We start from the raw sequence: 14,641 nt of genomic DNA, 5'->3' as shown, positions 1-14,641 counted from the left end.
ATTGAGGGAGCAATGATGGAAATAAAAGAAAACGTCAGCAGTAGAATTAAAATTCAAGGTGAAAAGATATCAATTATACGATTCGGTGACGACATTGCTATCATTCGGTGCTGACATTGCTATCCTAAGTGAAAGTGAAGAAAAATTACATGATCTGCTGAACGGAATGAACAGTTCAATAGGTACAGAGCATGGACTGATAGCAAATCAGAAAAAGACGAAGGTAATGAGAAGTAGTAGCAATTAGAAAAGCGAGAAACTTAACATGAGCATTGATCGTTACGAAGTAGAGCTGTAGCGGTTATGAACTAAGTATTGCCAAACTTATTTGTGCTCTGTAATACAGTTATTAAATTTAATAGATTTCAGCGGCGTTGCGTGCTGTTTGAGGCGAACTAACTACTTAACAAACATTTGTAATCGTTCACTCTCTGTGTTTTTTTAGTTTTCAGTGTGTTGAAGTCGTTTAGTAATTTCCGTGCTTTAGTTTTCAACTGAAGTTTATCATTGTCTCTAGTGAAATATTTCAGTAAAATTTTCATTCAGTGTTTTAACTTCGATTAGTGTTACAGTGGCCGTTTGAATTTTTTGGTTTTAGCTTATAATTTTGTGAAGTTTTGTTGGTATTGGTATTGTCTGTGTTGTGGTAGTATTAATACAAGTAGTTGTTTTGTTAGTAGGCAGAGAATTTCGAGACCATTGTTGTTAGTTCTTAAATAGTTCTGCTGGTGTAACTGAACTTTGGTAACGTAGACGTATAGTTTTTTTCAGTAACTGTAAAATTTTACCATGAGTGAGTAGTGTGGGCTCTGTCGTAGGTCTGTGAGTAGTGGATTACGGTGTGGGACTTGCTCAAAGTATTTTCATTGAGGGGAATGTAGTGGGGAAGCCAGTGGTCATTTTAGTGAGATCCTCTCCTAGGAATGTGGAATCTGTAGTAGAAACAAGTTGATAGGGGAGCAGGAGCGTAAGACCTGTCCACTTCAGGTGCAGTTCAATGCGCAAAGGAGGAAGTATATAGGTTGAGGAGTGTGAAGGGTGGTGGGGAATAGGAACTAGCATGTTGGCAAGAGGGCAGGTGCAAGAGGAGGTATTCAGACAGTTGTACTTTGCATATATGCAATAGATATGGCCAACTGTCAGAGTTGAGAGGAGCCTCGTGTAGCTGTAGATGTAGAGAACTTGCACCAGTCCTTAGCAATTAGGTGGCCTAGGTTAGTTGCAAAGTCTAGCAGAAAGAAGGTTCTGCTGCTAGGTAGTGCCCACAGTAGAGGTGTGGGCCAGCATTTGCAGGAAGTGTTGGTGAATGAGTACCAGGTCACCAGCATTGTGAAGCCTTGTGCGGTGTTGGCTCAGGTGACTGAAAGCATAGGTGAGTTATGTATGAATTTTACGAAGGAGGCTCAGGTAGTGATAGTGGGTGGAGCAGGGAACAGTCTCGATAGGGAAGGGGAATATGTCAGTGGTGAGTTGGTTAAATTGGTTCAAATGGTTCTGAGCACTATGGGACTTACCTTCTCAGGTCATCAGTTCCCTAGAACTTAGAACTACTTAAACCTAACTAACCTAAGGACATCACACACATCGATGACCGAGGCAGGATTCAAACCTGCAACCGTAGCGGTCTCGCGGATCCAGACTGTAGCGACTAGAACCTCTCGGCCACTCTGGCCGGCTGACTTGGTTAAGATAGCTACTCAAACTAGTGGCACTAATGAGCATTTCGTGCAAATGTTTCAGCGTCATGATCAAACTCGGCTTAATGCGGCTGTTAGGCGCGTTAATGCGGGGATGGGGAGGGCACTGATGGCAGACGGCATGGATCACCTCTGTGGTGGCAGTTGGATCTATTAGTAGATCGGGTTTCACTAGGCATGGCCTGCACCCCAATAGGTATGGGAAGGGGAGGCTGACTAAGCTTACAGGTGACAGTGTAGTGGGTGGTGGTGGTGGTGTCACTCATGGAAAAATTCCTGTAGTAGTTGGTGTTAGAGCTGCACCTTTTTTAGATTGAAGTTAGCTGATAGGTATACCTGCTTTAAGGACGTCCCTCTGACTAAGGGCTCACCTTCAGAGGATGTACTGTTTCCAAGGAGAGAAGGGTTAGCATATTTCATCAAAATATAAGAGGTATTAGAGATAAAGTTAGTGAACGGCTTGACTCTGAAATTATTGGTATATCAGAGCACCACCTAAATAATTTGATAATTCAGAGGCTTCCTTTACTAGGCTACAGATTAGCTGGCTGTTTCTCAAGGAGTTCCTTGCGTGGTGGGGAGTCACTCCGTACGTAAAAAACAGTATTCCATTTCAGTCCATAGATATATCACGACACTGCACTGAACAGATATTTGAAAGTTGTGCAGGGTTAGTTGAATTTAGTGAAACTAAACTTCTAATTGTTGTTGTTTATAGGTCCCTTAACTTCAGAGCATTTTTGCTCAAGCTAAAGACGGTTCTTGATTCACTTTGTAGGAAGTACCAGAAAGTAGTTATATGTGGTGATATTAATTTTGTGTATGACTGTGCAAGAAAAAGGATGTTGGTACATATCCTAAATTCATATGATATGATGAAAACTGTGTTTTCCCAACTAGAGTGCAGGAGAGCAGTAGCACAGTCATAGACAATATTTTTATTCATTCTTCATTTCTAGATGGGCATTCTGTTAGTAAAAGTGTGAATAGCCTTTCAGACTATGATGCACAAATTTGAACACTAAAAGGCTTTTGTACTCAAACCAATGTTATATTTAATTACAAACTATGTAGGAAAGTTAATCCAACAGCAATAGTCAGTTTTTAAAACTTGTCAAGGAACAAGAGTGGCAGAATGTTTATAGTGCCGATAATATAGATGATAAATACAATGCTTTCCATACCACATTTCTCATGCTCTTTGAGAACATTCTAAACGGGGTACTAGCAGTAATTTACAGCCCGGGTGGCTGACTAGTGGGATAAGGATATAATGAAGAAAAAAGTGAGCATTATATCCAAATCTCAGAAGTAGTCATAATCAAACTACAGTAGCCCATTACAAACAGTATTGTACTGTGCTTAAAAATGTTATTAGGAAGGCAAAGAGTATGTGGTATGCAAATAGAATAGCTAATTCACAGGATAAAATTAAAACCATATGGTCAGTTGTGAAGGAAGTGTCTGGTCAGCAGCACAAGGTTGACGAAAGAAAGCCAGTTCACAGTAAAAATATTTCTCTTACAGATAAATCAGATATGTGTACAGTATTTAACAATCATTTTCTGAACATTGCTGTTGAATTAAATAAAAATTTAGTTTCTACAGGAAACCATATAACTTTCTTGACAAATGCCTTTCCAAGATTGATGTCTGAAATACTCCTCTGTGATAGAGACAAGAAGGAGATTGGGTGAATAATTAAATCACTGAAGACTAAGGACACTCATGGCTATGATGGAGTGTTTAGCAGAATATTAAAGTACTGTGCTGCAGATGTTACCCTGTATTTAGCCATATTTGTAATTTTTTCTTTAGGAATGGCGAGTTTCCTGAGCAATTAAAGTACTCAATAGTAAAGCCGTATTAAAATGGGAGAAAGGGATAATGTAGATAATTTTCGACCTATTTCTATGCTATCAGCGCTTGCCCAAATTATAGAAAAGGCTGTTTATATAAGGATAATTGATCATTTTATATCATACGATTTGCTGTCAAATGTACAGTTTGGCTTTAGATGTCGTTTAACGACTGAAAATGCTATATTCTCTTTTGTCTGTGAGGTACAAAAAGTTTCGAACGCTTGACGTCTTTTTTGGTTTAACTAAGGCATTTTATTGCGTTGATCACAAAATATGGCTCCAGAAGTTGGACCATTACGGAATACGGGGAGTAGCTCACAATTCGTTCACCTCTTACTTTAGCAACAGGCAGCAAAATGTCATTATTCACAATGTCGATAACGGCTGTGATGTGGGATCTGAGTGGGGCACTGTCAAGTGGGGGGTGCCCCAGGGATCAGTGTTGGGGCCGCTCCTGTCCCTTATTTATATAAATGATATGCCCTCTAGTATTATGGGTAACTCTAAAATATTTCTGTTTGTTGATGACACTAGCTTGGTAGGAAAGCATGTTGTGTGCAACATTGACTCTGTTTCAAATAGTGCAGCATATGACCTCAGTTCATGGCTTGTAGAAAATAAAGTAACGTTAAATCACAGTAAGACTTAGTTTTTACAGTTTCTAACACATAATTCAACAAAACCTGACGTTTTAATTTCAGAGAACGGGCATATGAGTAGTGAAACTGAACAGTTCAAATTTCTAGGTGTTCAGATAGATAGTAAGCTATCGTGGAAAGCCCACATTCAGGATATCATTCAAAGACTTAATACTGCCATTTTTATTATTCGAACGATATCAAAAGTGAGTACTTCGAAACGAAAATTAGTCTACTTTGCTTATTTTCATTCGCTTATGTCGTATGGTATTATATTTTGGGGTAATCTTCCCATTCTACAAGGATATTTTTGGCTCAGAAACGGGCGGTTCGGGCAGTAAGTGGTGTGAGTTCACGAACCTCTTGTCGACCTCTGTTCACGAGTCTGGGTATTTTAACATTGGCCTCCCAAGAATAAGCAGTTTTCAGAAATCAAACCGGCATTTGTATCGGACGTCCTTAACTCAAGTGCAAAAAGGTGTGCAGTATACTGCTGCATCCATTTCCAATAAGCTGCCACTCAAATTCAAAAATCTTAGCAGTAATCCACTCGCTTTCAAATTGAAACTGAAGAGTTTACTCATGGGCACTCCTTCTATTCTGTCGAGGAGTTCCTTGAAAGGTTAAGCTGATTCTTATTGTACTGCTGATAGCGTTTTCTTAAACTTATGGACTGACTTTCTTCAGGTTCATGAACATTTATTTTTACCTGTTATTAGTTTTATGTTGTAATTCCATGTACTGACACGTTCCATGACCTTGGAGATTTGCTCCTGGATTTGGTCCTACAGAACGTGACGTATAAATAAATAAATAAACAGATGAAGTTAAGGATTCTGCTATTTAGGCAGTAAAATAACCAGTGACCGACAAAGCAAGGAGGACATCAAAAGCAGACTAGCAATGGCAAAAAGGACATCCCTGCCCAAGATTAGACTACTAATAACAAATATTGGCCTTAATTTGAGGAAGACATTTCTGAGAATGCAGTCTTGACTACAGCATTGTATGGTAGTGAAACACAGACTGTGAGAAAACCGGAACAGAAGAGAATCGAAGCATTTGAGATGTGGTGCTACAGACGAATGTTGAAAATTAGGTGGACTGTGCAGAATAGGAGAGGAAAGGCGTATGTTGAAAACATTGATAAGGAGAAGGGAAAGAATGATAGGACATCTGTTAAGACATGAGGGAATGACTTCCATGGTACTAGAGAGAGCTGTAGAGGGTACAACCTGTAGAGGGAGATTGGAATACATCCAGAAAATAACTGAGGAGATAGGTTGCAAGTGCTACTCTGACATGAAGAGGTTAACACAGGAGAGGAATTTTTGGAGGGGCCCCATCAAACCAGTCAGTCTGGTTTTGCCAATATAGAAAGTGTTGCAATCGTCACAGGTAATTTTGTATATTGAAGAAGTGGCATATCATGAAATTTTGGTTACGCTTGAACGTATTTTCGTTATAAGATTGTTATTTGTAAGATTTAAAGGAAAACAAGAAGAATTTTTATCATTATACACTCCTGGAAATTGAAATAAGAACACCGTGAATTCATTGTCCCAGGAAGGGGAAACTTTATTGACACATTACTGGGATCAGATACATCACATGATCACACTGACAGAACCACAGGCACATAGACACAGGCAACAGAGCATGCACAATGTCGGCACTAGTACAGTTTATATCCACCTTTCGCAGCAATCCAGGCTGCTATTCCCCCATGGAGACGATTGTAGAGATGCTGGATGTAGTCCTGTGGAACGACTTGCCATGCCATTTCCACCTGGCGCCTCAGTTGGACCAGCGTTCGTGCTGGACGTGCAGACCGCGTGAGACGACGCTTCATCCAGTCCCAAACATGCTCAATGGGGGACAGATCCGGAGATCTTGCTGGCCAGGGTTGTTGACTTACACCTTCTAGAGCACGTTGGGTGGCACGGGATACATGCGGACGTGCATTGTCCTGTTGGAACAGCAAGTTCCCTTGCCGGTCTAGGAATGGTAGAACGATGGGTTCGATGACGGTTTGGATGTACCGTGCACTATTCAGTGTCCCCTCGACGAACACCAGAGGTGTACGGCCAGTGTAGGAGATCGCTCCCCACAGCATGATGCCGGGTGTTGGCCCTGTGTGCCTCGGTCGTATGCAGTCCTGATTGTGGCACTCACCTGCACGGCGCCAAACATGCATACGACCATCATTGGCACCAAGTAAGAAGCGACTGTCATCGCTGAAGACGACATGCCTCCATTCGTCCCTCCATTCACGCCTGTCGCGACACCACTGGAGGCGGGCTGCACGATGTTGGGGCGTGAGCGGAAGACGGCCTAACGGTGTGCGGGACCGTAGCCCAGCTCCATGGAGACGGTTGCGAATGGTCCTCGCTGATACCCTAGGAGCAACAGTGTCCCTAATTTGCTGGGAAGTGGCGGTGCGGTCCCCTACAGCACTGCGTAGGATCCTACGGTCTTGGCGTGCATCCGTGCGTTGCTGCGGTCCGGTCCAAGGTCGACGGGCACGTGCACCTTCCGCCGACCACTGGCGACAACATCGATGTACTGTGGAGAAATCACGCCCCACGTGTTGAGCAATTCGGCGGTACGTCCACCCGGCCTCCCGTATGCCCACTATACGCCCTCGCTCAGAGTCCGTCAACTGCACATACGGTTCACGTCCACGCTGTCACGGCATGCTACCAGTGTTAAAGACTGCGATGGAGCTCCGTATGCCACGGCAAACTGGCTGACACTGACGGCGGCGGTGCACAAATGCTGCGCAGCTAGCGCCATTCGACGGCCAACACCGCGGTTCCTGGTGTGTCCACTGTGCCGTGCGTGTGATCATTGCTTGTAAAGCCCTCTCGCAGTGTCCGGAGCAAGTATGGTGGGTCTGACACAGCGGTGTCAATGTGTTCTTTTTTCCATTTCCAGGAGTGTAGTAAGTACCAAATACGAGAAGAATGTCACAAAAAGTAAACCCTGAGTTGTTTTAAGGGGGTGGCTTCACTTTGGGATATAATTTAAATGATTTTCCTTCATCATCAGCGTAAGCAACCAATACAAGACGAAACTGGCAAAAAGAAACAATTTGTTGTTTTTTGGGAATGGTTTGACTTTGGAACCACTAGGACAGTTTTCAATCAACCATTATTTAGTTTGATACATTGGGAAGCAAATTCGCATTTTTCCTAGACATAATCCCACATCTCGAAACGTCCATGAATACATACTGCCTGAAATACATTACAGTCCTAACTACGGGCCAAATCTTTGCTAAACTTTAATACATTTGGAATCACAACAACATACTGCTCCATTGATTTCATCTCTAAACCACTTACACAAGCAGTTGTGCAAACTCAAATTTGCGTTACAATAATTACAGATGACCTCTCCATATGACCACTATAAAAGAAGAACGTTTTGAACTATCTCCTACAATCACGTGGCACATTCTCTGCACCGAGTTTCGCTTTGTACTCTATAAGTGACAGCTACAGCGCACTACATTCATAGAAATAACTCAGTTATATTAGTAGATGTCTCTGTCTTGCAATAGCATCTGTCACTTAATGCTGAAGGAACTGATACTTAAAAATGTAATAAAACGACGGTTTCAGGCGGAACCAATGGTATGTAAAGGCTTAATTCTTCCTTTGGCATCATACTGCAACTAAACGATGTCCATTCATTGTGTACGTCGGTTGCTAACAACTGCTTATCTGCCCTTTCCAACATAAAACTTTCCTAGCCTTTTTGATGGATTTACTAACTTGAATAAGCATCGTCGCTAAGATGACATCATGTTCTGAAGGGTAGCGATTTTTCCTGTTTTCTAAAGAAGTAGGTCTTCGGGTGCTCCGAAGGGCCAATAAAACGTTTAACCTGCAGTTTGGGAGGACTTAGTTCGTACCAGAATTGGCTCTGCGATGTTCATGTTTTAGGGTGTTTTTCGTTACATGACGTGGGCGCACACATTCAAGTTCTCGTGAACATAAACCACGATGATTGTTTCAACGTCCTCGATGACCAGGTGCTAATCTTTTTTCTACGTCTTCATCATCAGCGTGCCTTGGACACAGCCGTTTTCCGAAGATGACAACAGGTACGCCTATCCTCTTGACTCGCCAAACCAGCCTACCTTTATTCTTAGTAAATGTCTAGAACTACTATTTAGAACAGCAGGTAAAACGTAGCAGTAAATGTCTCCACCACAGTTTGGTGAGGGGGACGCAGCAAAAGCTTTTAGCAGAAATTGAGAAATTTCTTATTTACGACATAACTATTAGAAAATTTTAAAATGCTCTCCATGAAAAATCATACATTTGTTCATCTTTTGAACCCACCTCAAAAATATTTCTGTCCACATTTCATTAAGGAAGCCACAGAGCGCACTGTTGTATGCTGCAACAGCCTCTTCATCGGATGAAATACCTTCTCCACGATTTTTTCCTTCGTCTTTTGGAACAGGAAGAAGTCAAACGGAGCCAGTTCATTTAAAAAAGATGGGTGCGGCAACACTCACATTTTTCCCTTCGCTAAATAGTCCATTATTGTGTGTGCTGAGACATTGTCGCGATGTAGAAGAAGGTGCTCACTTTTGGACATTGGGTGCCGTCGTCTCCATGTGGCGATGACTTTCGGCAGCCAACCAGTCACACAGTACTCAGAATTGAGCGTGTGACATGTGTCCAAGGTCACAGAGGTGGAATGAACCGTCTTGGTGAAGAAAGCAGCCATCATCTTCTTTTTAGAGCTCTAACTTCTCTGAACGTTTGTAGGTAGTTCCTCACCTGGAAAGCACTGTACAGAATACTGCTTCTTCATTCCGACGTCACAATGGTAATTCAGCGTTTCGTCACCTGCGGCGATACTGAAAGTGTCTTTAGAACGCCCTTTCTCGATTTTTCAGGCATAAAACGAGATCAATCCATTCTTACGTATTTTTGGGCTTCTATCACGGAATGTGGCACCCAGTGGCCCCAGCTCTTGGTTACGCCTAAATGATCATGAACGATGGTCTGCGTCATAGTCGATCCAATTTTGAGGGTATCAATTGCCATTGCTGGCCGACCGGAACGATGTTCATTTTCAAGAGTCTCCCGTAAAATCGGTGAAATTGGTGACCCTAAAAGGGAAATATTCATTAAAACACCTATCAGAGAAGAGAGGCATTTTCTGCATTTAGCAAGCACACTTCATGCACACATGACCACCAACTCCAGCATGTCCGGCCCGACATGCAAGAGGTGACGGTCGTGTGTGCATGAAGTGTGCTTGCTTGTGTGTATGAATGGTGTGTGTCTCTCTTTTATAGATGCAGGATGTGGCCGAAATCTTTATGTAAGTGTCTTTCAGGTGTGTCTGTCTGCAACTTAATATGTCTTCTTTACGGTAAGTAGCCATCTTTCTTTTTCTGCATTGTGGACAATCCCACCTATTGTTTCCATTGTTTAACTTTTTTCTGTAGTCATTGCACGAAAATCACACCCCGACAGATCCATTTTGCACTGTGTTTGACTCAGCACTGCATGTGTCTTCACCTACCATTCACAGCATGGTTCGAAATCCAGTAGTTGGGGAATTCCCGCGCGCACGCTCCTGAGGTCGAAAAACAACTCTCTTTCAGAATGAAATAATCCCTTACTCGCCACGGTTCTGGTTTCAGGCCTGATAAAAACTTTCGGGTCAGCCCTCGTAGCATTAATCATAAATCAGTGGCATCGATCACAGGCAACCATTAGGGTTTGGGGTAGTGTTACAGATACCATCTTGATGTCCCCTGGGAGTGAGTAGGTTTTAGACCGGTGTGCTTTCTTTCTCAGTAATGCGATGAGTCTCGTTGCGTGCATCTGTTGGTACTACAACCACCAGATTTAGATGTGGTACTGACGTTGTGTGATTAGTTAAAAGGGTCAGTGCCTGGTCTTCATAACACGGAGATACGATGTGTGTTGACAGGAGGGAGAACATCGGTCGTGGAGGCGGAGGCGGCGAGGGCGGCGCCATGAACTGCTCGGATATCGCGGCCGCCGCCCTCCCCAGCCACGCCAACACCAGCCTCAACGCCTGTCTGGAGCTCAACATCCGCGCCGTCAATGGCTCTGACGAAGGTGAGTGACGTTTCCCACATCGTTATCTCGTATTTTCAGTCGACTCCATTAAGGTGTCAGGGCGTATCTATGTAGGGACACTGCGTAGGGTGGCTTTCTGGCTGTAATCCTGGTGGAAGTAGACACTCATTGGAACACAGACAAGATGGGACTGACTTAACTGTCGAATGTGGATGCTGATGTCTACCGTCCGCTTGATTGTGTGCAAGAGCACAACGTATACAGGGTGTCTCGAACATATACTTTCAATATTACACTCCTGGAAATTGACATAAGAACACCGTGAATTCATTGTCCCAGGAAGGGGAAACTTTACTGACACATTACTGGGATCAGATACATCACATGATCACACTGACAGAACCACAGGCACATAGACACAGGCAACAGAGCATGCACAATGTCGGCACTAGTACAGTGTATATCCACCTTTCGCAGCAATGCAGGCTGCTATTCTCCCATGGAGACGATCGTAGAGATGCTGGATGTAGTCCTGTGGAACGGCTTGCCAAGCCATTTCCACCTCTTGCCTCAGTTGGACCAGCGTTCGTGCTGGACGTGCAGACCGCGTGAGACGACGCTTCATCCAGTCCCAAACATGCTCAGTGGGGGACAGATCCGGAGATCTTGCTGGCCAGGGTAGTTGACTTAGACCTTCTAGAGTACGTTGGGTGGCACGGGATACATGCGGACGTGCAATGGCCCGTTGGATCAGAGAGCTCCCTTGCCGGTCTAGGAATGGTAGAACGATGGGTTCGATGACGGTTTGGATGTACCGTGCACTATTCAGTGTCGCCTCGACGATCACCAGAGGTGTACGGCCAGTGTAGGAGATCGCTCCCCACACCATGATGCCGGGTGTTGGCCCTGTGTGCCTTGGTCGTATGCAGTCCTGATTGTGGCGCTCACCTGCACGGCGCCAAACACGCATACGACCATCATTGGCACCAAGGCAGAAGCGACTCTCATCGCTGAAGACGACACGTCTCCATTCGTCCCTCCATTCACGCCTGTCGCGACACCACTGGAGGCGGGCTGCACGATGTTGGGGCGTGAGTGGAAGACGGCCTAACGGTGTGCGGGACCGTAGCCCAGCTTCATGGAGACGGTTGCGAATGGTCCTCGCCGATATCCCAGGAGCAACAGTGTCCCTAATTTGCTGGGAAGTGGCGGTGCGGTCCCCTACGGCACTGCGTAGGATCCTACGGCCTTGGCGTGCATCCGTGCGTCGCTGCGGTCCGGTCCTAGGTCGACGGGCACGTGCACCTTCCGCCGACCACTGGCGACAACATCGATGTACTGTGGAGACCTCACGCCCTACGTGTTGAGCAATTCGGCGGTACGTCCACCCGGCCTCCCGCATGCCCACTATACGCCCTCGCTCAAAGTCCGTCAACTACACATACGGTTCACGTCCACGTTGTCGCGGCATGCTACCAGTGTTAAAGACTGCGATGGAGCTCCGTATGCCACGGCAAACTGGCTGACACCGACGGCGGCGGTGCACAAATGCTGCGCAGCTAGCGCCATTCGACGGCCAACACCGCGGTTCCTGGTGTGTCCGCTGTGCCGTGCGTGTGATCATTGCTTGTACAGCCCTCTCGCAGTGTCCGGAGCAAGTATGGTGGGTCTGACACACCGGTGTCAATGTGTTCTTTTTTCCATTTCCAGGAGTGTATATGGACGATATGGTAGCCTAAACAGACAACGGGAGGCCACGACGCTGGGATCACAGATTCACTTCGAACTTTGTACACCTTTAGTAGTCCATTAACACAGCATACTGTGGACTACTCTGGCGATTCCGAGAAAATGGCAAGAGACCTTTGACGCGTCTATTATGAACTGATGTATCTGTGACAAGGTACCGGATGTTAGAGCTCATGCTGATCAAGTGGGTTAGCGTTCGAGATTCGTAAGACGACTGTGTATGAGACGACTGTTGGACTCCAACTTAATTTTGACTCTACATTTTTTCATCTATGCTTATCTTTATTAATTTATGTGACATTTAAGATGTAATATAATTAAAAGAAACTACGTGTACTTGCGCGAAGTGTTAGTGAATTTCTGTTTGACTACTTACTATTTTCAATTAATTTAATTAATAGAACAAATACATTTATAACCATCGACAAGTAAACGAATAAACGCATAGAGTTCTCCTGAAATGGTACACCTGTCACGATTTGCGAAATTTCTTATATCTGTAGTCTGGTAAGGTACCCGGAACTACTTTGTATCTCGATGCTTCGAGCTGTAGAAAGAGTGGCAGACCCCATTTGGTAGTTAATCTGCGTAGCTGTGAGACGTTACTTATGTAGCAAAAAGGAATAGTGTTCGTACAAATCTTTTGAACATCACAGAATTTACACTTGCACTACAAAAATGAAGGTGACTCCCTGAGGTGGGATTCGAACCTTTGCTTCATGTAAGTTGCTATTATAAGACGCGAACGCTGAGGTAGGCTCGTGCCTTCGCACAGTTACATCAGTTTCATAATAGACGTGTAAAACATCTCTTGCGATTTTCTCGGAATCGCCAGGGTAGTGCACCTCACTACTTGCAGGTTATGTCGTTTTAATGGCCTACTGAAGGTGTACAAAGTGTGAAGTCAGTCCTTGATCCCAATGTCGTAGCCTCCCGTTGTGAATATTCTGAGACACAAGTTGCTTGGTCTGAAATTGATATTTGTAAACTGAGGAATTCACGCGTTTGTAGAGGAGGAGGAGAATAGTGTTTAACGTCCCGTCGACAATGAGGTCATTAGAGACGGAGAACAAGCTCGGATGAGGAAGGAAATCGGCAGTACCCTTTCAAAGGAACCAACCCGGCATTTGCTTGAAGTGAGCTACGGAAAACCACGGAAAATCTGAATCAGGATGTCCTGACGCGGGATTGAACCGTCGTCCTTCCAAATGGCGTTTGTAGACATCTTCCGTTGAGATCATAAAGCTACCTGCCGCATCGCCACTGGTGAATATACAGTCTAGTCTATGACATGTTCTGGTTAAAATTTAGTTGTAATGATGAATTGTCGAATATGGAGCATTACTCGTTACAACAACGTACGTACAGGCGTTTAATAAAGAGAGCAGCCTGAGACAGTGAGCTAATGTACCGAGACGCGTTTCGCCACAAGTGTCATCCAAAATGGGTCAAATGGCTCTGAGCACAATGGGACTTAACTTCTGAGGTCATCAGTCTCCTAGAACTTAGAACTACTTAAACCTAACTAACATCAGGACATCACACACATCCATGCCCGAGGCAGGATTCGAACCTGCTACCGTAGCGATCGCGCGGCTTCAGACTGTAGCGCCTAGAACCGCTTGGCTACCCCGGCCGGACATTCGAAGTGGAAAAAATGTTGCACCATGCATAGGAACTTAAGAGAAACTGGATTAGTCAGGCTACAGAGATCTGACAAAGGGTCACCACAAAGAATGGTTGAAGCAGCAAAATTTGAGAAGATATTGTTGGATCGCGTGGAGGGAAGATTTTAGGATATTTGTCGGCCAACTCCCGTGTACACCTTGAAGAATACATTGTGCCGTAATGATTGCGCAAACAGAGCAAACTCTAATGCCGCTTTGCCGGCCTCGGTGGCCGTGCTGTTCTGGCAGTGCAGTCCGGAACCGCCGGGCTGCTACGGTCGCAGGTTCGAATCCTGCCTCGGGTGTGTGTGATGTCCTTAGGTTAGTTAGGTTTAAGTAGTTGTAAGTTCTAGGGGACTTATGACCTAAGATGTTGAGTCCCATAGTGCTCAGAGCCATTTGAACCATTTTGAACAGAGCAAACCGTGGGGCTGGATTATTTTGAATTCAGATGAATAGTGTTCAGTTCTGCCAACAGATTATCCAGTTCAGAAATTCATAGTATTTGTATTGTTCACAGACGAGGACTCTTGTAACCATGATAGTGTTCTCAACTGTCGCAATGTTTCTCGTCATGTGAACTCGCACCCCATTCTCGTCTTAAATAACCGACATGTGTTATGAATCCGTGTGCGGGCTGTGGAGATACAATGTCATGTAAAACAGTTTTAGGGTGTACATGACCTGAAGTTCATTTGAGATAAGTTGTGATATTTGTTTTGAGATTGCACTTATTGTCCACCAATGGCTCTGTGGGGAGCTACACTTCGATATTACTTTGAGAAATTGAACAAGGGGCAGCCTGATCGCATGTCTTGCAGCCAGTACGATCGCAGAATCTCCCATTACTTTTCTCATGTGTGATCATGAAATCTGTAGTGTATGACATTTCAGTTGAAGCTAAAGAAGAAGTGGTTTGTATGGTTTCAATGAACAACAGGCATTGAT

General features: G+C 44.4%; 1 protein-coding gene across 1 annotated transcript in view; it reads left to right on the top strand.

Moving 5' to 3' along the window:
- The window catches only part of LOC126284291 (prolactin-releasing peptide receptor-like), an 842,768-nt gene that overhangs the window by 450,884 nt on the left and 377,243 nt on the right, over positions 1-14,641 (top strand). Inside the window, exon 2 of the mRNA XM_049983121.1 lies at positions 10,165-10,316. Coding sequence (XP_049839078.1) covers positions 10,211-10,316 — 106 coding nt within the window. The 5' untranslated portion in view covers positions 10,165-10,210. The remainder of the gene's footprint in view (positions 1-10,164; positions 10,317-14,641) is intronic.

Source organism: Schistocerca gregaria, chromosome 8 (assembly GCF_023897955.1).
Source record: "Schistocerca gregaria isolate iqSchGreg1 chromosome 8, iqSchGreg1.2, whole genome shotgun sequence".
Taxonomy (NCBI): Eukaryota; Metazoa; Arthropoda; class Insecta; order Orthoptera; family Acrididae; genus Schistocerca; species Schistocerca gregaria.
The sequence above is the reverse complement of the archived record's forward strand: the minus strand, read 5'-3'. Positions and strand labels throughout refer to the sequence as shown.